Genomic DNA, 24,697 nt, shown 5'->3' with positions numbered 1-24,697 from the left:
GTTTACGTAGGTTGGATGCCATTTTGGAAAAACTAGGTATCAGAAAACAGAGACACAAATATAAAATGAAATAAATGATAAAAGAGGCTAAAGACCTTCACGTAGTGATCTTTGGATCCGGTGATGACCTGGTCTTTGCCCCCACCAGAATAACCCACTGTTAGACACATCACTGACCCAGTGTGTCCTGTCAGCTTTCCTGTGGCCTGCATTCTGCACATAAAATCGTATTATCAGTCTACGGAAACAAAACTTGTTTAACTTATAAAGGCTTTATACATTACTTAATATTTTTAGAAAAGAAAATGTGCATGGTGATGGGAAAACTTTTACTACCCACTTGCCTGGTGGGTTTTTGAATTTATTAATAAATGACCATCAAAAAATGCTAATACCACCTCTGCATGTGTTTTGTGATTATTGAACTCGGGCCAAGCAATGAATTATGCACCTGTTGAGGTCCCAGGTGCGGACAGTGTTGCCTGCAGCAGCATACAGAACTGATCCAGAGGGATTGAGGGCAATCTGGTTGATTTGGTACTCGCCCTGGGCTGTGGTGATGGTGCGGGTGGTTGTACCAGCACAGCCGTCACCTGAGACCACCTGACCCGATGACCTGAAAACAGAATAACCAAAGTAAATACAAATTTGTGCTACAGAAAATTCTAGACTGTTTATTCTGCTAGAAATTTGACATTTTTTGTTCCATCGGTCTCAACTGCATTTCATAGTACGGCTAATTGCAAACGTCCTAAGGTGAAAAGATACTCACGTGAATGTTCGGATGCACTTGGCAGAGTCGCGAATGTCCCATACTTTGATAAATGACGTGGAAACAGTAAAGACCAGGCCAGAGTTGCTGCAGTATTTGACGGAAACTACGTTGTTAGGGTGCCCCCTCAGCGCCCCTATTTCCTGTCCAGTTACAAGATTCCACATCTTGCAGGTTCGATCTGAACACCAAAAATAACATATTACCACTACTCCTAAAACAATCAAGACGGTTTACTTTCGTGAAAGCCAGCATCAAGAACCTTGGGCACACAAACAAATGTTAAATCTTCTTAACATTACATTACAAATATTACCAAATGCTTGAAAGAAAAGAAATATTGTATGCTTAAATTCATAATTCTTTAAGTTTCATAAAAACAGAAAAGCTGTTGTACAATGACACACATCTGTGACTTCACATTATGTTTTCATGCAACAATTGCCAAGTCATTTGGCTAACACAAACAGCCAATAGTTAGAATAATTAACTATTTTACTTGGCAAAAGAATTGTTTATTTATATAATTATGAATAATAAATGTAACTGTTTATTGAACATTTTAGTTTTTATTATAGTACTGTTTGTGCCGTAAAAAACAAAAAAAACACCATGTGTCACAGTGATTTTACCATGGGTAAGTGAAGCACACCCTCTAAGTGTTTGGCAGTTTTGGTTCGATTAAAATGAACTCTGGTGCGATTGCTCTGTTAGTGCGGTTCATTTGAACAAGTGTGAACGCTGTCACCTGAACCTTGGTGCACACCAAACAAGCGGACCGAGACCGCCTGAAAAGTGGGTCTCGGTCCGCTTCCAAATGAACTCTGGTGCGGGACAATGAACGCAACATGGACCAAAGACAGGAAGTAATTTGCCTAATACTGACCCCAAGCATACCTGGTTCTTCTCATCATAGGAGCTATGTTGCCCATAATTGTTCGGTACAGGCGACGGAACCGCCGTCAGCAGCATATCTTCGTTTGTGTGTGCAACGGAGGAATTCCTGGCGCTGCTATTTTGACTCCATTACACATTTTATTAGCTCTTCGTTTGTTCTCAGCTGGTAAAAATACCACAATATATACATATAACGAGCACATTTAGCCCACCAGCCAGAATTGTTTTGGATGATCGGCAAGTTCAGTCAGAAAATATACGTCATAAAAGCTTTTCCTGATGCCTTTGGTTTTGTATCTTTAGGTTCGGTGTTAAAATGCCAGTGTGAACGCTAAGTGAACCAGGACTAAATGTATCATTTTCTTTTTTGGTCCGGACCAAGAGGACCAAGAGAACAGAACTACAAGAGTGAACACCCTAAGAATGGTAAAATCACTGTAATGCACTGCCTGTCTTTACTTACAACATGCGACAGCCAAACTGTCCAAAAGATGATTAAAGCTGACGCTGCAAACCATGGCAATAACAGTTGGTTGTGCATGTAAATTAATTCACAGAAATGTGGATTGCGCTGCCCAGTTCAATAGACGATATTACTGTGATATTACATTCTCTGAAATATCATATAAAAGGCATCATTTAATCAATGTCTTATGTTTTGGTTAAAGGATTAGTTGACCCAAAAATGAAAATTCAGGGTGGTTTCACATATAGTAAAATGCATCTAAGGTGCATCTAGGGTGGTCACAATTATGAAATTTGGCTGACAATAATTTTGCACTTATTATGATAAGCAATTGTCGTACTTCTTAAGGTGTACATATGCTTATGACAGATAGGCCTACACCTTAAGCAGTAATTTATTGATATTTAACTTGAAATCATATAATAAAATGGGTCTATATGATTACTTTTAAGGCTTTAAAAAAATATCACATCGCATAAATCAATCGAACCACAAAAGGTGCACCGCCTAAGGTGGTCTGAGTATGGTTCGCTTTTGGGTCCTTTTAGGGGGGTCTGAGACCACTTGGGTTGTTCACATATACATGTTATACCACTTGGAGTTTTCATAATAACTAGGTGTGAAAACGCCCTCAGTCATTGTTTACTCTCCCCTGTGTTGTTATAACCCAATATGACTATTTCTTTTTCTTAACACAAAGGGAGTATTTGTGAAAAAAATGTGTGCTCAGTGATGTCATACAATGGCAGTTTATGGACAGTCACCTCTTCAAGCTTCAAAAGCATGCAAAAGTATAATTCAGAAGTCTAATAAATTATTCTATGAGACTCATGATATTAACGAAAGCATAAAATAAGTTTTGGTGAAAAGAAATCTACTCACAGTATTACAGTATGTAGTGAAAGTGTTGACCTGCCTTTGCTCTCTCCTCTGCATTCATGAGACTGCACGAGACCAGTAGTTCATGCAGCCCGCTGGTGAAATGTGGTGTTCAAGCGAAAACTTGTTTTGTTTAACTAAAAACAAGTCTGCCACACCAATACAAAAGAACAGAAAACAGCTGCACAGAAACCAGAAAACTGAGCATACAAAATATTGTAGTCCAAGAATAGATGCATTCCTATGCCCAGCCTCATTTTATTGTATTCTTTTTAGCCAGAGCACTCAATTAAACGGAGAGATAGGCTGCATATGAAAAAGTAATCAGTTAATGGCTTGACTGACAGTGTTCATGAATGAATGGAAGATTTAAGGGAACTGATCTCAGGACAGTTTGAAGAGCACCTTATTTTTATTTTTTTATCACACCTCAGATAATGTTTTCATAACAATCACGAGTCTCATGGAATAATTTATTAGACTTCTGAATAATAATTTTGCATCCTTTTGAAGCTTAAAGAGGTGGTCATCATAAACTAACACTTTATGACATCACAGAGCACAACTTTTTTTTAAATGTCCCTTTGTGTTAAGAAAAAGAAAGTCATATTGGGTTATAACAATACAGGGGTGAGTAAAATCTGACTGGACAAATCGCTTCAACAAATTAGACGAAGAACACGCAAAATTTAACTTGAGGCTGTATCTCCGCAAGACTTTGAGGAATTGGGACGAAACTTGGTACGTGTCATCACCATTAGGCCCTAAAGTTACCTGCAGCGTTTTGGTGCACTGCCCCCTACTGGTCAGGAGATAGAAAAATTGCTATTTTGGCTTATAACTCAGTGATAACCATCATGCCCGGATAGTACCTCAGCAGATTCAGAACAGTGCCACATACTGGACAAAAATTCTAAGAACTAGCTATTTTTAGTTCTTTATTTAATTATATTGGTTTTTTTATGATTTTATGTTTACTTTTTCTAACTCCTCATACCCTGTTCATCAGACTATAACCAAAAACATGTCACAAAGCTTCTTTTGCTGCTCATGGTGCCGATAATTGGCTTGACCCTGGTATCGCTACTTGCAGCTATATTTTTATTTGAAGTTATTATAAAGTCATACGGTTTATAGAGAAGAAATATTGCATATGTAGGTTATTTTTGAACTATTGACAAACCTAGTTTTAACTTCATTCAGTATTTTAATTTGACCTACATGCAAAAGGTTGTTGAATACACATTCTCCCAAGTACAACGCAACATTTTACGAATATGTGAAATAGAAAACAGAAGTAAAACAATTCAGCAGATGAGTGAGTGATGTGTGTCTTTACTGCTAAAATACACATTTGACTTCAAAAGTTATATTTGCTGGCAAGATCTAAGAATCTTGTTAATCGATGGTCATTTATTCAGCAGTAGTTTGTAACAGTAATTTAATCTACTGGATAGCGCAGCCACACATACACATCGGTGCTTCAGTGGTAAAGCACGTGGTCTGCTTTTTTTTAACTTTTTGCTTTTAAAACAATACTTTACAAAAGGAAAAATTGCACTTCTTGTCAAAAGTTTGCCAGAGAATCTCACCAAAGCGCACACACACAAAAAATATTTGATGCATTGCCATTGTGATTCTAGTTCCCTGATGTTACAAAACGCTTGAATAATATAAAAAAAAAATGACTGCATCATTGTGAGTAATATCTAAAGACACACCAAGATATTTCATTTGAGCTTCTCCAGTTTAGCCTTGTTTACATCAGTGGGCTGATGAACAGCTCAATAATGCACACTGAGTGTCTGACCTTCAAGCTAAGAGAGAATGTAATTCAAACTGGATCATGTGTTTGTGCTTATGGTTGTGTACGTATGCTTGTAACAGTTTCATACACACACTGTGTGATAAAAGCAGATTAATAGAGGGTAATGGTGCGTGTTGTACCTTTGGATCCAGTGAAAAGCAGTTCGTCCGTGGCATCCAGGCAGAGCACAGGTTTGGTGTGGCCCTCGGCCATTGCCACGCACTGCAGAGGGGCCGTTCTGGCCCCCTTGAGCCCACCTGTGGGAGTGATAACACCCCTGCACAAAGACAAGCAGCATTTTAAAACTTGACTGTAATTTGAGGATGTTTGTGAGATACAAACTCCAAGCAAAAAGTGAGTAGGTGTAAAGGAGGATGACACAACAAAGAACGTTTCTGCTTGAGTGTCTAAATACAATGTAGAACATCTGTTAAACACAGATTGACAAAGAATCCCTTTTTGTAACAATCAACGAGTGTGTGTGTGAACTCTTTAGATTTACCTGGAAATTGGTCATAATACTTTAATCTCCAACTAATTCACAACAATAGACAAACACAGTCCGCATATGAAGTTATAGTTTGCGCTACCTGTAGGAGTGTGGTCTCTATTGTATGTAAATGGAGTGGAGCAAAGCGCAATTAACTATTTTCTTGAGAAATAGGTGATTGAGCGAAAATGTTTGAGAAGCACATCTATTCTCAGTACAGTCTAAAATCAGTTCCTGCATTTGCAGTTTGGAGATTCCACCAGCAGAAAATATATCTGAAAATATAGTGGAACATCAAATAATGTCCCTGAAAATCATTGTATTTGTATTTATGATCTAATTTCTTTAAAAATATTTTTCATCTGCTGTTGTAGTGATTTTTAAGTCACTGCAAATGAGGCCGGTGAAAGGAGTTGGATAGGGTAAAATTGTTGGATTTGAGGTGATTATTTTCTATATTTTTGACCACTGTTATTTTAATAATATTTTTGTTTAGTTTGAAATGTAATTAGAATTTTAGTAATATTTTTGGTTTAAGTTTTTTGTGTTTCAATAAACGGTAGAACTGGTAGAAGTCGATCACTCGATCCACCTTACTAACCTGTAAGGCTGGTAGAATAACTTAATACTAGCTATGATTTGTGTCACTTGATCAATGTGATTAATAATATTTACATTCTCTATAATTTAATGAAGCCTATATCCAAATCTTGACAAGAATCGCATTTTTCAAATGTATAAAAGGGTAGTATAACTGTCATAAAAATTTGCCAGACATTCAACAAGGTCAAAGTTAATGCACAAAATATTGTTAGTGCATCCGGAAAGTATTCACAGCGCTTCACTTTTTCCACATTTTGTTATGTTACAGCCTTATTCCAAAATAGATTAAATTCATTATTTTCCTCAAAATTCTACAAACAATACCCCATAATGACAACGTGAAAGTAGTTTGTTTGAAATATTTGCAAATGTATTAAAAATAAAAAACGAAGAAAAAAAATAAAATCATATGTACATAAGTATTCACAGCCTTTGCTCAATACTTTGTTGAAGCACCTTTGGCACCAATTACAGCCTCAAGTCTTTTTGTGTATGATGCTACAAGCTTGGCACACCTATTTTTGGGCAGTTTCTCCCATTCTTCTTTGCAGGACATCTCAAGATCCATCAGGTTGGATGGGGAGCATCAGTGCACAGCCATTTTCAGATCTCTCCAGAGATGTTCAAGTCTGGGCTCTGGCTGGGCCACTCAAGGACATTCAGAGAGTTGTTCCGTAGCCACTCGAGCGCTGTGAATACTTTCCGGATGCACTGTATATCTATTCCTCTAACTCAATGCATTTAGTCCATTTACACTACCAACTTCTTATGAATATGCAGTCTTTTTTTATATCCCTGGTGCTTCACAGAGAATGGACTATACAATAGGACGCAGACGGTGGAATAACCAGAGAAGTACCTCAAAATGAAAAAGCACTTGACCCCGCCCATTAGTGCTTTGCTCGTGCAACTTCGCCAAACCCACTTGCACCTAGACTTAACGCATGCTTGCACGAAATGCCAAAACTTCATGGCTATGCCCACTGACTTTGTGCTTATGAATTATTGCATAGCGGTGTGCTTAGTACTAATGCTCTTTAAATAGGGCCCACTGTCCATTGTTGTGACTTAGTTGAAGATCAAATTCAAGTAGAGTTCACATACTTTTTCCTGCATCTGTATGTGAGAAAGTAGGATAAAACAGAAATGTAAGAAAGGTCTTCCTATATATGAAATCCTATTTTATTTGCCTAATTCCAGGTACATGTCAGGCTTGTGAAGCCACTAAAGTAACAGTGATGTCTCCTGGGTGAGATCCAGTGGTTGAACCCTGCAAACTTCAGGCCCCCAACCATCGCCCGCTCTCCCTGGAGTTCGTAATCCACATGCTGATATTTAATTAGCTTTATCAGATTCCAGCTGTGATTAACAGTACCCGCACGCAGGCCTGGCACTTAGTCATTGCAGTGTCTTCCTCTCTGAGCTCCACGGGTTGCCCAGGATACGATCATCAGCCAGGCATATAAAGTCAGTGAAAACAATAGAACAGACACTATATATGTAACAGGTGCTAATTATATCCTGTTGCAGTGCACCGCATCCAAGCAGCAGGGGAGAAATTCATGTGACGTCTGTATCTCTATCTGTAAATCCAGGCTGAATGCATACTTTAAAGGTAAGCCTCCTTGATTGATGCAATCTGTAGACAAGTTCTCTGTTGGGCACGTTCTTGGGTTCTGAAACTTAAATCCTTATTTCAAAGCTGTTTGGTTGGTAACTGCTGACGTTGCAGCGTGACACAAGTCATGGGCCTGTATTTAAGACATCTTTAATGTCAAAATGTCTGCTCTGTAGAAATATTATCAGCTCTTTCTTGCTGCAAGGTTTACCGTTTATATTTAAAGTACCCAAAGACTGTGACCGATGGCTATTTTAGGAATCTTGTTTCATTCAGAAGTGTATCATTTTTTCACTGTTAAATTACTTTCTCCAATTCCATCTTAACATGCTCAGATAATCCATAAGCCATAAAACAATTTTTATCCCCATTTCTCCTAATTTGGAATGCCCGATACCCACTACTTCATAGGTCCTTGTGGTGGCGTGGTTACTCACCTCAATCCGGGTGGCAGAGGACAAGTCTCAGTTGCCTCCACTTCTGAGACAGTCAATCCACACATCTTATCACGTGGCTCGCTGTGCATGACACTGCGGAGACTCACAGCACAGGAGGCACATGCTACTCTCCGCGATCCACGCACAACTTACCACGTGCCCCAATGAGAGCGAGAACCACTAATCGCAACCACAAGGAGGTTACCCCATGTGACTCTATCCTCCCTAGCAACCGGGTCAATTTGTTTGCTTAATAGACCTGGCTAGAATCACTCAGCACACCCTGGATTCAAACTTGCAACTCTAGGGGTGGTAGTCTGCGTCAATACACGCTGAGCTACACAGGCCCCCCATAAGCCATTTGTATGTTGATTTCCCGAAAAAGTGTAAACAAAGTAGCTCTATGGTGCTATCAAACCATTCCATTTTGTTTGAGCATCCCAACCAGGCCAACATAGCAATGGGTGGAGTGTTCAGTAAACACGTTTGAAAACAGTCACTACTTTTGCAAGTTTGGTGGCCCCATTGGTGCAGAAATTATATAATTTACCTTAAACTATAACTTGGATATCTCCTGGAAAGCTTTTAGTAAAGGAGTGTCGGTATGAGGCACACCTTTGAGTAAAGTCTTGAAAGCATTCTGATACTATAAATGTCGATATGCACAAGTCTGTGGGCGTACAACAGGAATCAAGTAAGTATCAAGAAGCAAGTACGACTTTGTGTGTGGTGCTAGCACACGTGCTTATGCAGCACCAATTTGGCGAGTTTTCTACAGAAGCCTTTGCGCTCCAGTACGGATGAAAAGAAGGAACCCTCAGCATTTGAAGATGCAGAGTGATGCAGGGCTTTTTAAGCTTATTTATATCCACATAAATTGTTAAAAGACACTTTGCTGGAGATGAGCACATTTCCTCCACTTGACAGGCTGTGTGTGAGCAAGATACTCCCAATTAGGAACTACAGAGTTTCCCAGGAGCTCCCAAAGTCACTTCAAACCTCTACGAACACGTCAAACCACAAGTCAGGTCATAATCATCCCATCAATCATGGAACCGCAGCAAGAACACAGAACGGCAATTCTCAAACATATTGGTCAGCTCATGTTATGATGACACTATTTAGTGGTGAGAATCAGCAGTGACCCGGTGATATATGATTTGATATTGAAGTCACAATACAATAATATTGGAATTCTATAAGTTAAGTGTATTATGATTCAAAACTGCAATAGTTTACTCACTTGTTTCTCATTTATCTTCAACGTGCTTTGCACAACAAGTGCTTTAGTGTATCTTAGAGCCACAGAACTAGCATAGGTCAGGCATGTCATTGTCTGTAAAAAATTATGTCAGTGAATAGCATACCTTAGTTCCTGCATTATAGACTTATATTTTTAGCTTACTCCAAATTAGTATTTTGGTCAAATAGAAATATCTGAGTGCTTGTTGTCCTAATGACGCAGTATGTTTCAAGGTTTATCTTCTGAAACATTTGTTTTGAGTGGTGCTCAATCTTTTTTCCCCAAAAAAATATTAGTGTGAAAAGATAGCTAAATATATATATTATTGGCATTAGAATTTTGATAGGCCTACAGTAAAGTGAGGAAACATGTGGCAAAATTTTGTGGCCAACCCCCACCTCCACTTCCCCACATGTATTGTCTAACAGCTGACAGACTCGGCATAACCATCACATGACACCTGTCAACGTCACTCATCACAATGTGGAGTGAACAATGTCTAGTCTTGGATACTATCCACAAGCCTTTTCTGCATCCCTGCAGCCTTTTACCCCCCCCCAATAATAGCACAGACAAGCTTGTGCGATTGAAAATCTTCACATCCATTGTAAAAGCACCACAGAGCCCTCTGTGAATGGATGTAACGTGCACTGACAGCTGGCAAGCTGAATATCTGGTTAGATTTATGATGGACCGCTGCCACAGGCTAAAACAATCGTGAGAGATGTTGAACACACATGTTGTTTTCATGGAGGAGAGAGGCTCCAGAACTTCACAAAATGAGAACTAAAACTTGAGGGACCGAGACAATAAAGTAACTGCAGGGTTATCCTTTCATCTCTTGTCTTATTTCATTCTTACTTAACCTTGTGCAGAGCAGAGGATGCAATATGTCTGTCATAACAGCATGGGTGTTTTCAAGTACTGGCCCCTTCTGGAAAAAGTAAACAGGTGGAAGTAATCAGTAAGAAGAACTTTTTCTTGAAAACTGTGGTTGTGTTATCTTTCTTTACATGGATAGTTTACCCAAAAATTTAAATTCTATCATTTATTTGCCCTCACGTCATTCCAAAACAAAAGCATGACTCGTTCTTCAGTGAGGTTTGGAAGAATGTTCACGCTGCTCTTTTCTATACAATAGAAGTTGATGCTGTTGAAAGGCTATCAAGTTTGTCCATACGACATGTGCACAATTTTCAAAATATTCTAAAGTCACATGATAACTTGTTGTAAGGAACAGACTTCAATTTAAGTTTATTATTCACTGAAAATCTTGCTTGACAGCCATATTCACCATTCACTTTTACTGTATGGAAAAGAGCAGCTGGGACATTCTGCTAGATAAAAAGAAAGTAATATATGTTTTGAAATATATGAGGCTGTGTAATTTTATTTTTGTTTTTTTAGTGAGTGAACTATTCATTTAAAATAAATGTCACTTGGTTTGATATTTTGTTATATATTGCAATGACATATTTCAAGTGTTGCTTAAATGCCCAAATACTTTTGGGGGCAACAGTATTTCAGCATTTTGCAATTGCTATTTATTATTTATGCCAATCGGATGCCCTGGAACATGAAATTGTATCTTGCTGCCAATATTCGTTGCATGCTCTGAAATCATTTTGCATACCTCCTTGATCAATGCAAACTGGGTTCAGAAGCTTAAATACGCATTTCAAAGTCGTTTAGTTGGGCACTGCTGACTTTGCAGTTTGACAAAGACGTGGGTCTGTTTTTTTAAAACATCTTCAGTGTTCACTTGCTGCAAAGTATAATGTTTATCTCTAAAGGCCATGATGGCTATGTTAGGAATCTTGGCAGCATTTCCCATTTCATTCTCCAGTCAAAACTGATTTATTATTAACTAGGACAGATATCTCAGAGGAAGCTTTTGGCAAAGGTGTGTCGCTATAAGGCTTCTGAAAGTGTAGATGTGTCAATCTCACAAAAACATGTCCGAAGAATAAAAAATGAGTCATCACTTAGTCAACACACCAAAAAGATCACTTTCCTTCTTTTTGGTAAAAATGTTTCCTGCCAAAGAAGCTTTGCAACTCCAGTTGTGGCTGCCAATTAGCCCACATACATTGGCAACCTGGCAGGGCAAAACATGCCTTCCCTTCCCTAAAAATATAATGAGGCTCTTTCCTTCAATCTGACAGCGTTCCCGACCAGCCCAGCCTCGCAGCACTCTTTCCTGCTGGCCGAGCAAGACGGAAATTATGCTGGAGTTTGGGATGAAGGGAAATTGGTCTCCTGTGGGCCTAGAGCTGCCTCTGTCCGGCTCAGCACCTGTGAAGTTCTAATGATGGTAGAGCCGTCAAAGCCTCTGTGCTGGCACAGTCGAACAGAGGTGACAAGAGGATGGCTGATTAAAGAGGAAACTGGGACATCTCTGCTCTCTGAGGACAGATGAAATGCAAGAGGCTGCTGTTGGCACATTTGTGCTCACTAAAGTGGGAGGAACTTTAGGGGGGGTCCCGGTGAACAGGAACCGATGAAGAGCAAACGCTGTTCAAGAAGTTTAAATGCAAGTATCTGAAAAAGTAGCTTATGTCTTTGTGAACTCTTAATATATAATACTGACTTACACGCTATGGTAAAGGAAGATTTAACTATAACTGCATTAGAATATCATTAACACTTTAAGTTCTATAAATTGAAAATTGTATTAAACAACACATTATAAGGTGCTTATCCATGCAAAACTCTGCATAATAATGCTATGTGTTCTGGGTGGTTATACACTAGCCCAAGTAAAGAAAATTCCACCACCAAGTCCTTAGAAATGGGGATTGGTTTCACCTGCTTTATCATGAAGCAGGCAAAAAATTCCTTGGGGTTAGGGTTTTCGAAAAAACGCTAACCGGGAATATGAGCAATTGTAATATTGATGCTTGTCTTAGCAAGTTCTTCTTATAAACATGTCATAATTCCACAACACAAACACACCATGCAGCAAAAGGCAGACAAGCATAGACTAGAGAGTGATTGAAAATAAGGAAATAAACAATGCTCGCCATTTGACTCCTTGCTGAGTGCCAATCAAACTCAATACAGGTGTAGTGCCATGCTGCCTTATGAAGAGTACTGCCATAAACTAAAAATCATAGTCTATACACACATAGCCACAAACAACATGCAATTCCTTAAATCCTAAACGGGTATAAAAATGACAAACTATTTTTCACACAAGAGCAAGCGCCACAAAAGTGCAAAAATCACAACAAATGACACCACAAATTTGAGAAATTATGTTCTAAAAAATGACAATTTTCATGCAGCACATAACCGATGAGAAGTGAGTTTGTGGCTTTGGACCCTTCCACTGGGTCGGACGCAAAGAAATTGGATGCAGTAGGGAAAAACATGAAGGGATGTAAGGGGGAAGGTTGGGGGTTTCCTGTCTTCTTTTCTCCAAGTCTCCTCTATGGAGAAAATGAGTATGAGAAGACCAAGATATGGAGGTTCTGTGCATGTCATGAATAAACCTCGAGGGGTGTTGTTATGAATGAACCTTATCGGACCATTCCAATAGTGGGATTTAGAGCATACCACCATGGTTCAGAGAATAAAGCCCTCTGTACTGGCACACTCAGGCTTATGCAGATCAAAGGAGTTAATCTAAAAAAAACATCCACATTGTCCAGTTTAACTGGCTTTGGATAAGCAAATTTAGCCGAAAAACTAAGACACCACAGTGTGAAGCCTATCACGTTCATGCTGTTTTGTTGATCATTACTGGTTCCAAGGACCAAATGTACAATTTTCCACATTGTACAAATGGGTCTAAGTTTGTTCCTGGCAGGCAGCAGATGCCCTAACCCCACCCTCACCTTAATCCTAACCATATGGAGCCCGTTAGGCTTAGTAACCTGCCAGAAACAACCTGAGTCACCTTTCCCCAATCATGAAAATATTCTAGACATGTTAACATTTAAGGCCAGCAACTAACAATCTGATTTCAGTCAATTTTCAATTGTAATCTTAATTTACAAAATCGTGCACACAGTCGTGCCTCTCAGCTGGGGTGCGTTAATGGTTATAGTTGTTTTCCAAACTATAGTCAATGCTCTCAAAACAATTCAAACAGACATATCATTTTTGCATAACAATTCAATTTCACTGCATAATGAAGCAATGTATTCTTTTCTGATAATGCATTTATTAAAAATAAATACTAACATCAAAACCATAAATGTGTTCTCTAATGATTTTCATAACATTTTCAGCTATAGACACACAAATCTACTATTGAAATAACACACTTACCAAACAAATCCATAATAAAGACATTTTTCCATTTGTGTTCTCATACAATTTATCTAAATGTCTAGGTTTTTTTTTTTACTGCTTGTCATCTGGAAACTGGATGAGAAAGTTTACAGTAAAAATTGCATTCTTGCTATATTGTATAGACCTATATAAGACAGCACTGTAAGCACAGATGGTACAGTAATTGTAGACATTGATTGTGGCATGCAGACCAATGCCATTCCTCCCTATCCTTTTCTGTTGAGACTGAAGTCACTGTAGGTCTGCTCACCAAGGCTGAACATTGTGTGCTTCAGAGAGATTGTGATTCATAAAATGATCAATTAGAGGTACTCTTAAGACCATTTGAGCTTCTTCCGTGTCTTCTTTACTTTACTCTTCTGTCCTCTTTCTCTCTGCTCACCATCATTACACCATCTCCATTTGGTCTTTCCTCAACTTTTTCAAAGCTCACCCCTGAAAGAGTTGAGAAAACTTTCCTCTTTTCGCATCAGTTTCTCCTCCTATTTCCTCATTATTTACCCACTCTACCTCTTCTCAGTTTGCACCTCTTCTATGTCTTGTTCTTTCTCATTTGACCCCTTTTATAGATAGCATGTCTTGAAAACAGTGTGAAAATATTAGTCAATTGCATTTTTATTCTGTGTGCATTACTAACACAGCAAATATCAATATGAAGGGATCTGCCAACCTGACATATGCATTTGAAAATATGGCTTCATTTTGGTTGTCTACGTTGACTGTTTTGAAAGCATGAATCTTGAATCAGAGAAATTGGTGTGTAGTGTTTCGAGAATATTTTGAAAATCAAGAAACATTTACAATTTCTTTAGGACAATTACATAAGTGATCAGATGGCTGTGCTAATTGTTTTGAGAGCACTGACCTGAGTTTGGAGAAATGTGTAAAATCGATCGAGAAAAAAACTGTAATGGCCATACCAACTCAAACTACTTCTGACTTGCGTGAAAATGTCTTTCAGTTGCTGGGGTGAATTCTTATTGACCTTCACAGAACTGACAATCCATTATCATTTTTGAACCTGATGCAAAGTTTTTCTTTAGCAAATGCCAAGGTACACATTGTGAACAGATTGTTTCTGCCGTTTTATGGGGTTCTCTTGCAGTTACCTGGCTAATAAATTAATGCCAAGAAAGAACAGTTTGTGTTTATTGAATGTATTCACTCCACGAATTGCATCCTAATTCGGTCTATTACAACTGCTTGTTGCAACTGTCTCCTTTATTCTTAATCGGTTAGTGTGACAAGACTTCAGACCGAAAAGGACAAGATTTCAGCAAAAGTCGGTAGACACAACAACCAAAACATTGTTTTGAGTCAGCTAGTGGAATGCCGCCTTTAGATACAAGTCTTTGCTGTGGACAGGAGTCAAATAGGGTTTTTAAAAAAACCTTCCAAACAGCCCAGCAAGAAACAATCATACCAAATATATTTTGTCATAAGCTGACATGTAACCAAGAACATTCAGATCTAAAGTTCCATTTGGAAATCTTGTTTTCCTTCCTCTGAACTCTTAGATCGTTAAAGCCATTTAAACATGTCCATAAGGTTCATTCAGTTCACACAGAGTTCAAAGCTCAAGACTAAAATGAAAAGGGAACATGCATGCTCATGCCATGTGGCTGGGCAAGGCAAACAGGAAACAGAATGACAGACAGAGATCTCTACCTGAGCACCTCCGAGAGAGAGGAGTCGCTGTCATCCGACCTATAGGGCAGAACAGCAGTTGGGTTAGGGGAGGGAAGGAAACATCAGTAGAAAACAGAGAAGGAGGGGTTTGCAAGGGGGAGGACCCTCAAGAAGCAGGCAGGAGCAGGGGTAAGGCTAGAGAATAGGGGAGGGGTTATGCAGAGTTCATTGGGAGGGTTATTGGTAACAGGTTAACAGGAAGAGCCCAGTTCAGAAACCTTAGCATCAGAGTCATGCATTTCCACAGCATTTGATGTTGTTTTAATAACAACTTAATGTCTCAATTCACTTGGCTGTTATTTTGATCCCAGTTGTTTTTATTGTGACTAAGTGATCCAAGTAATAAACCATTACTCTTATAAAGGCCATGTTTTAGCCAGAAGTTACAAAATTACAAAACTTGAAATTACAAAAACACTACTGTATAGCGCTCTCAGCTAAATGGCTCCACCATTCACAGAGACTATTGACAAACATGAGAGATTCAAAGCCTTTAACACAGGCTGCAGATATGAGTCACACATTATACCAAGTGTTAGTTCTACAGCTTTAAATGGTTTTCTAAGAATGGAGAGATATGAGGAGAAAAAATAATGCAAGAGGTTCACACATAAATGTTTTCCTTGATCAATATTATTATTAATGGTTAACTGTTCATAAACAAATAAACACCTAGCATTTTACTTTAACATTATTTTTTTTATATAGTGATTAAATAAAGATATACACCGATCAGCCACACCATTAAAACCACCTGCCTAAAACTGTGTAGGAATAGCATTCAGAGATACTCAAACCAGCCCATCTGGCACCAACATACATCCATGTGATTATCTAATCAGCCAATCGTGTGGCAGCCGTGCAGTGCATAAAATCATTTAGATACGGGTCAGGAGCTTCAGTTAATGTTCACATCAACCATCAGAATGGGGAAAAAACTTCTCAGTGATTTTGACCTTGGCATGAATGTTGGTGCCAGATGGGCTGGTTTGAGTATTTCTGTAACTGCTGATCTCCCGGGATTTTCCCACACAACAGTCTCTAGAACTTACTCCGAATGGTGCCAAAAACATTAAACATCAAGTGAGGGGTAGTTCTGTGGACGGAAATGGCTTGTTGATGAGAGAGGTCAACAGAGAATGGCCAAACTGGTTTGAACTGACAAAGTCTACAGTAACTCAGATAATCACTTTGTATTATTGTGGTGAGAAGAAAAGCATCTCGGAATCCAATTCTGAAATGCGGGTTGGCACTGTTTTGGGTGCAAGAGGGGGACCTACAATATTAGGCAGGTGGTTTAAATGTTGGTGTATTGTGTATTTATAGCCTATTCTTTGTTTATACTCTGTAAAAATATTTAAAACTTGTTCCAGGTTCAAAACAAGTTAAGATCTACTGACAACAAATGACAGAAAATAACTGATTACTTACAATAATGTTTACTTCAAATCACATTTACTGTAAGTCTATTTAGTAGTAAAAAAAAATGTCTGATCTTGGCTGATTTCTTTTGATTTTCCCATGATGTCAAGCAGAGACACTGAGTTTGAAGGTAGACCTTAAAATACATGCACAGGTACACTTCCAATCAGAAGCTAATTGTCTAAAGGCTTGAAACCAACTACAACGCCTTGCTTTTTTTTTTTCTTTTTTTTTTTTTTACATGTATTTACAAACTAAGAGATTAGTCAAAATTATCTTCCAAGGTAACTGAAAGCAGGTCACAGGTGCTGTCTTTAGAGCTTAACACATTGAACCCGGAACATTCCTTTTAATTGCCTAACAAATTTTATATTACAGGTTAATAATCTTTTTCTTTCTGAAAAGGAAAAGATTCAACCTCACTAAACTTCCTCAGATTGCATATCTACATGTGATAGCATTCAATGATGGCAGGGCAGAGTCTAGAGTACAAATTAAAACAATATGAACCACTGGCAGTGCCTATAATAATCCGTCAGAAATCTTAAACTTTCAAGCATGATTTCTACTTAATACAGATTAAAGGAATTGTTCACCCAAAACTGAACTCTCATCATTTACTCACCCTCATGCCATCCCAGATGTATATTACTTTTTTCTACTGCTGAACACAATTTAAGATGTTTAGAAGAATATCTCAGCTTATTTCATAAAATACAAGTGAATGGTGGCTACAGCTTTGAATCTCCAAAAATCACATAAAGTAAACATAAAAGTAATCTATAAGAATCCAGTGTGTAAATCCATGTCTTCTAAAGTGATTTGATAGGTGTGGGTGAGAAACAGATCTAAGTACTTTTTTTTGTACTATAAATGTATTAAAGAATTTACTATAAATCTCCACCAGCAACAACCAGTAGGTGGCGATATGCGGAAAGAATGTGAATCGCCCCAAAAAAAGGGAAAGTGGAGACTTACAGTAAAAAAGGATGTAAATATTGATCGGTTTCCCTCCCACACCTATCATATCGCTTCTGAAGACATGGATTTAACCACCAGAGTTTTATATATTACTTTTCTGCTACTTTTTGTGCTTTTTTGGAAATTCAAAGTTCTGTTCACCATTCACTTGCATTGTATGGACCTTCAGAGCTTAGACATTCTTCCAAAATCTTAATTTGTGTTCTGCAGAAGACAGAAAGTCAAGTTCTTAAAGTAGTCACCATTCTATCCTTGTACACTGCGTTCATTCCTTTTTTGATTTGAAACTGAAAAACACAAGTGTAATAACACTTTTCATTTCAAAGACAGCTCTGCAGATAGATTAGTCTCATTTTTAATTAAGAACATGAAAATTTAGTCTGAATGTTTGCCAGATGCAACTAAGCTGTTTCTTATTAAGCAACCAGACAATGGATTTATCTGGCAGCCCAATATGAGCGATAGCATAATTGCAGTAAAATACTGTATGCATAAAAATGAGAATTAAAAAATTTGACTTATCTATTTGCAGAGTTGACCAAATGTGTTTCAGGTCCACCCACATGAGCAAATTAAAAAGCAAAAAACTAATTTGTGCAAAAATAAAACAACAAAGCAAGTGGTTCACTTATTTTTTGCAAAAGGTTCAAATCATAATAGACATTTAGTTTTTTAATTTAATAAAAAAAATAAAATTAATGAATGGAATGCAAAATATAACCCATTTACCTTATTGCATATTTTTTATCATATTATGAAAGCGAATGTGACTGAGGCTGTTATTCTGCATAACATCTAATTTTGTGTTCCACAGAAGAAAAGGTCATACAGGTTTGGAACAACATGAGGATGAGTAAATTAATTTTCAATTTTGGGTGAACTATTCCTTTAAGACACTAAGACACTGGTTTGAGAAGTAGCTATTTTGAGTGAAGATGAGTAGATGAGTTTGTGACCAATTGAAAGGACACTTTGATTATCTGTCCCTCTGATACTAACAGTGATTTGAATGTTGATGAAGGTTTTTAATATCGGCCTGCATGAATGTCTCGTGTCTGCTGTCCAGCTTTGTTATTCTGTTTTAACCCAAACAAAGTCTGAAAGGTTGTCAGGATTCAAACCTCATCAACTCTCCCATTAGGGCCCAATCAGTAATCAAGTGGAGACAAGTCTCACAGGCTAGAATAATTAAACTACAGAGAGCATCCTGATACAGACACACTTGTTGAGATTGACATGCATATTAGCAGATGAGATTATTAATGAATGGAGCACCAGCAGTCATGTGAAAAGTTGTAAATAAGTTTTGAACAAAACTTAAAAAATACACCTTTTGTGTTCCATGGAAGTAAGAAATGTTTGGAGTGACATTAAGTAATGACAGAATTTTCATTCTGTCAACTATTCCGTTAAAGGAATAGTTCCCCCAAAAATGAAAATTCTGTTATCATTCACTCACCCTCATGCCATTCCAGATGTGTATGACTTTCTTTCTTATGTAGAACACAAACAATGATTTTTAGAAGAATATCTCAGCTCTGTAGGTCCATACGATTCAAGTGAATGGTGGCTAGACATCTGAAGCTTCAAAAAGCTGATTAAAGCATCATAAAAGTAATCAATTCAACTCCAGTGGTTAATCAATGTCTTCTGAAGAGATCCAGTCGGTTTTGGGTGAGAACAAACCTTTTTCACTGTACCTTTTGCCGTTGCAGTCTCTAAGCATAATCGTGATTTTAAGCTTGATTACACTTCATAATGCTTGACGTATGTGCGGAGCGCTAGATGGCACTATAGGAAGTGTAATCGAGCTTGAAATCATGATCGCCAAGAAGACTGCTTTCATGTTTTATAGTGAAAAAGGAGTTACATTTTGGTCTGTTCTCGGTCTCAATTGCTTAAGATGAGTCCTATGGATTACATTTATGCTGTCTTTATCTACTTTTTGGAGCTTCAAAAATTAGATAAAGCTTTCTGGCCACCATTCACTTGAATTGTATGGAACTACAGAGCTGAAATATTCTTCTAAAAATCTTAATTTGTGTTCCGCGTGAAGAAATAAATGTCATACACATCTTGGATGGCATGAGGGCATGATGAGAGAATTTTTATTCCTCTCTAAATTTCTAAATTTATCCCTTTAAGATGCTGCAGTTGATGTTTGGCTGGCTGCTTACTGACCAAGGTCAAAACATAAGTCTATGGGATTTTTTCAATGCCTGTTTTAGAGTCCGCCAGGCAAAATTAAGTCTAATTGCTTAGCCGCAGGATTTGAGCTAGCCTTACTCATGTCCAAGGCACAAACAGTGCAGGATGAATGCTGTACATGCTGAAGTTTAATACTTCGGGTCAAGGTTTTTTTTTACATCCCTAACCCTAAGGATGAGCAATATCGTCAAATTATGTTGATTAAACATGGAACACAAAATTACTCTTCTGAAGCTGGTCAAATAACTACCAGCACAAGGATACCAACCCCAAACATTGTAAACAAAACTAAGAAATGGCAAGGCCTGGAAGATAATGCATTAAGAGTAACCTACTGTCTGCAACGCTATGTGTAGCTTCCCCAAACACTCACTCACTCACTCTCTCTCAGAGACTGCAATATTCAAGGGGTTGGAGAAATAATGAGATAAATCCCTGACAGGCACATCAAATGACCAATTTAGTTCTCTATGGCAATATCAGGCACAGCTGATTCAATAATAGAAAGAAAGTGCAAACAAAACCCATCTTCAGAGGGTGGAATAATTGGTTATCCTACCCTAATGTGCCCACTTGTGGTGTTATAATGAGAATTCAAGGGAGATGGAAAACTCACTGTAGCTTCTGCTGTCGGATTTGACTTATACTAACGATTCAAGTGCAATTAGAGAACAATACTGCCTACGGCATGTGCAGGGTTAAAGCTGAGCTACTGAATTACTGGATTAATATTACTCTAATAAAACACTCACAAAGAAACCTAGTAGAAAGCAAAATCATCCTTTTTATAGCTGAAGGATGAAAATAACTAGTTAGGTGGAAACAGCTAAATAAAACTTGAACATATGAAGGTGCGCAAAGTAAAACTATGCCTAGTCATGATGGTGCAATCAACACATTTTCACAGACTGTGATGAGGTAGACTGATATATCAGTTTTACCAAAAAATCGTTGGCAATAGTTGCTTATTGGAACTATCGGTTATCTGCAAAAATCTATGCCAATAGTTTTTTGGGTTTTTTTCTGTTGCCGGCACAAGAGGATTCTACAGTTGGAATGACTTTCATCATTTACAATATTCATCCATATTTTCATCCTCACCTTAATGCATTTTTTGTTATTTTGATTAGATATTAAAGTGTTCATAAGTGAAGTGAGGGCATACAAAGAAAAATGCTTTATGTGCACATCAACACATGCATTGTGTCTCCAACTTCAAATCTAGAGAAAAAAGATATTCTTCATTAAACCTAAATCTGGTGAGATATATGAATATATAGGCCATAGAAGGCTTAATTTGGTAAACACTCAAATATAGAGTACTGTAATGGAGCCAAGTCTCCGTCATTGCAAAATAAGAGTCCCTGGTGTGTTTTGGGCTTATTTATAGTTAAAAAAGTTATGTGGCAATTTTAAATTTTTCTGTTTTTTATTATTAGGATTTTGGTTGACTGCATCAAAGATTTAATTTATTTTGGACTCGTGAAGCCTCCTTAAAGGATAGTTCACCCCAAAATTTTTATTATCTTACCATTTACTCATGCTCATGCCATTCAAGATGTATACGACTTTTTTTTCAGCAGAATACAAACAAAGATTTTTAGAATAATATCTTCTCATCTCTGTAGGTCCATACATTGAAGTGAATGGTGACCAGTCCTTTGTAGCTCAAAAAAGATTAACTGAAAGTAATCCATAAGAATCCATAATCCAGTGGTTAATTCTATAGCTTCAAAAATGCTATAATAGGTGTGGGTGAGAAACAGATAAAAATGGAAGTCCTTTTATAACTGAAAGTCACATGTGGTGCCCGTTTAGCTTTACTTCCACCTCTGAAAGTGAAAGTTAAAGTGGAGATTCACAGTAAAAAAAGAACTTAAGTATTGTTCTGTTTCTCACCCACACTATTATAATATCTTCTTTTTAATATATGGATTTAAACACTGGAGTCGTATGGATTACTTTTATGTTTCCGCTGTGATTTTTGGAGCTACAAAAGGTCTGATCACCATTCACTTGCATTGTAAGGACCTACAGAGGTGAGATATTTTTCTAAAGATCGTTGTTAGTGTTCTGCTGAAGAAAGAATGTCATACTCAAAATGCAAAATCCACTATCCGTCAAGCTCTAGATAACATGTTTCCACCTTATTTAGCAGTGTAAATCAACAAGCAAACATTTTTACATTTTAATTATTTTAATTATCTAGTGTTAATGTATAACATTATTCTTTGTTACATTACCCTGGCATGAATTAAATAAAAACTAATCAACACTGCTGCGATGGGGTTTCAAATACAGCTGATGAGTGATGGTAAATTTGGCATCTTTCTGTCTTCTGAATGCCGTAATCCACCGCTCTCTATTTAGTTTTTTCTCTTTAGGAATGTCGTGGAAACGTAACAGTGGCTTTTAACTTTTGCTGCAGAAAATGGTAATGCAAAAATAATATATGTGTGGTCTCCCATTCACTGCTATAGAAATTTACCCCACACAAGTGTACTTACACATTCCAAACCACTTATCAAATGTCTTTGATAAAAAAAGATTATGTAACAAGATCAAAGTTCATGCAATGGTTGTGTTCAACTCACTTGTCCAGTGCAGAGCCCTGACTTTGGTTGCTGGTCAGACGGGAAAAGACATTGCGGTCATTGCGTGTTCGGAGAGGAGGGGAGGAGGGTGGGGTGTAGCCCACATCAGGACTTCTGACATAAAGAATAAACACAAAACATTCAAATGGCAGGAAAGAGTATAACCTACTGTATATTATATTTCTACAATGCTTTTAAGACTTTAATATGCTGATTTCTTGATTTATAGGCATAATATGTCCTGAGTAGCATGCTACCATACCACTCTTACTGCTTCTACAGTATACATGTATACTGTGCACAATAAGAACATTTTCTGTATGCATAACATACCCAAATAACCTACATTTGCCAAAGCGTACAGTAAAAAAGTAATATCAAGTTCTATATCATGTAAAAGTTTTAGATTTAAAAGTAATTTCTTACGAGATCTTGTTTTTTTTTTACATCTTATTTGGTTGACTACTAAGCATAAATAATTTTAACACAAAATTGAATTAAAAATGCAAACTAAACCTTTTTACTTACTTTTAAAAGGAATGTTCCGGGGTCAAAACAAATCAAGCGCAATCGACAGCATAATGTTGATTACCAAACAAATGAATTTAGACTCGTCACTCCTTTTATTTAAAAAAAGCAAAAATCTGTGTTCCATTGAGGCACTTACTGTACACTGGAAGAGATTTGGGGCCAATCCGTAAACATTAAAATACTCACCGTTTCAAAAGTTTAAAAGACATAAAGGATATACGTGTAAACATGCTTTTAGTGTGATAAAATCGCTTACAAACCTTTTCTGTGTAAAGTTATAGCCAGTTTTACAATTTCGTTACCATGACGATGTAATGTCAACGAAATCTAAAACCATAAAATGCCTGTAAAAATGACAATTTCAACAACTTTACAGCAAGTGCTTTTATAAAATGATAAGCCTCAAATTTCTGTGTTTAAACTCTTCAAATTTGGGGCACATTAACCTTCATTTTCCCAATTTACTTCCATTGAAAGTGCCTCACTGTAAACCTGATTTTAGTTTTTTTTAAAGAAAAGGAGTGATGAGTCTAAATACATTTTTGTGGTAATCAGCATTATGCCACAAATGCTGTCAATTGAGCTTCACTTGTATTGAACTCAGAACATTCCTTTAATATGATAACAGGGTGGCACATGCTGAATTAAAATGCATATGTAATAAGGTTACGTAAACAGTGTACCATACTACTGTTTGAATTGCATCATACACACTTACACACACTATTCTTATTAAAAAGCAGATTGTTTTCAGTGTTTACGTCACAGTATGCAGTAAGAAGATTCCAATCTGAACAACAGTTGTCATAGTTATTTTACATGGGAAGTTTCATGTGATGAGGTTACCTGTATGGCTGTCCTCGGTCATATGACGGTCTCCTTGTTAATGGAGATGTGTCTGACCCTCTGGATTGTCTTGGACTGAATCATACACACATAAGCTCTTTTCATTTCTAAATAACTTGGATTAATTGATAAGGACAGATCCCAAAACACAAAATGTCTCTGTTCAACATCATGAGACAACATGGTTAAATACTGTATCAGAGGAGCATATATGCCATAGTTTCACTCACAAGGTGTGTCCTCTGACGGGCAGGCTAATGGTTCGAGACACTAGCTCTCTGGAATAGAGCTCTTTGAGGACCAGGCCGTTCTTGTGGATCTCTGACAGTGAAGCGAAGGACTTTGTGATGTTCTTAGAGGTGGGGTCCAGTATAGGGCCCAAGTACTCAGCGGACACTGCTTTCATTTGTGCCGAGAGCAGGGGTTCAACCTGAGAGAGGACACGCAGTACATATTTAAAAATAATACTGCATCACCACCTGCTGGTCATTACTATAGCAACGATAAGAGGCTGTGCTGCATTCCAAAGCTGATAACATAATAAAAATAATAAATTTCTCTAACTTATGCATTATCTAAGTCTATAAGAGCCATGTAAAATAATAATAGAAGTTCTTAAATCGCTACTTGATTAAAGACACTTTGAGCTTTACCTTCATCTTGAAGTCATCTTGACTCGCCGACAGCTTCATTTGGCAAAAACTGTAACACAAAACAGTGATGTTCAATCTCAAACTGAATGATTAGATCGCATCATGAAGTAAGAGAGTGTGTCCATGTGGAATGCAGTCATACCCATTCTCAGATGCCTGACTGAACTCTGATGCCTCTTCATCTGTGCTTGCATAACCATTCTCTGAAGCATTCACAAGAATAATAACTATTTAATACAATAAACTCTCTCTTTTAGAAACT

The 24,697-nt window shown here is 37.5% G+C and overlaps 1 protein-coding gene across 1 annotated transcript in view; it reads right to left on the bottom strand.

The window, feature by feature from the left end:
* Positions 1 to 24,697, bottom strand: part of LOC127632847 (kinesin-like protein KIF21B) — a 115,572-nt gene that overhangs the window by 12,319 nt on the left and 78,556 nt on the right. Inside the window, exons 22-30 of the mRNA XM_052111653.1 lie at positions 24,578 to 24,638; positions 24,436 to 24,484; positions 24,013 to 24,212; positions 23,783 to 23,857; positions 22,406 to 22,519; positions 4,962 to 5,098; positions 773 to 953; positions 452 to 616; positions 96 to 213 (exon numbers count right to left, since the gene is read on the bottom strand). Of these exons, the coding sequence (XP_051967613.1) occupies positions 96 to 213; positions 452 to 616; positions 773 to 953; positions 4,962 to 5,098; positions 22,406 to 22,519; positions 23,783 to 23,857; positions 24,013 to 24,212; positions 24,436 to 24,484; positions 24,578 to 24,638 (1,100 nt within the window). The remainder of the gene's footprint in view (positions 1 to 95; positions 214 to 451; positions 617 to 772; positions 954 to 4,961; positions 5,099 to 22,405; positions 22,520 to 23,782; positions 23,858 to 24,012; positions 24,213 to 24,435; positions 24,485 to 24,577; positions 24,639 to 24,697) is intronic.

Source organism: Xyrauchen texanus, chromosome 39 (assembly GCF_025860055.1).
Source record: "Xyrauchen texanus isolate HMW12.3.18 chromosome 39, RBS_HiC_50CHRs, whole genome shotgun sequence".
Classification (NCBI taxonomy): Eukaryota; Metazoa; Chordata; class Actinopteri; order Cypriniformes; family Catostomidae; genus Xyrauchen; species Xyrauchen texanus.
Note: the sequence above shows the minus strand (reverse complement) of the source record. Positions and strands in the feature narration are given on the sequence as shown.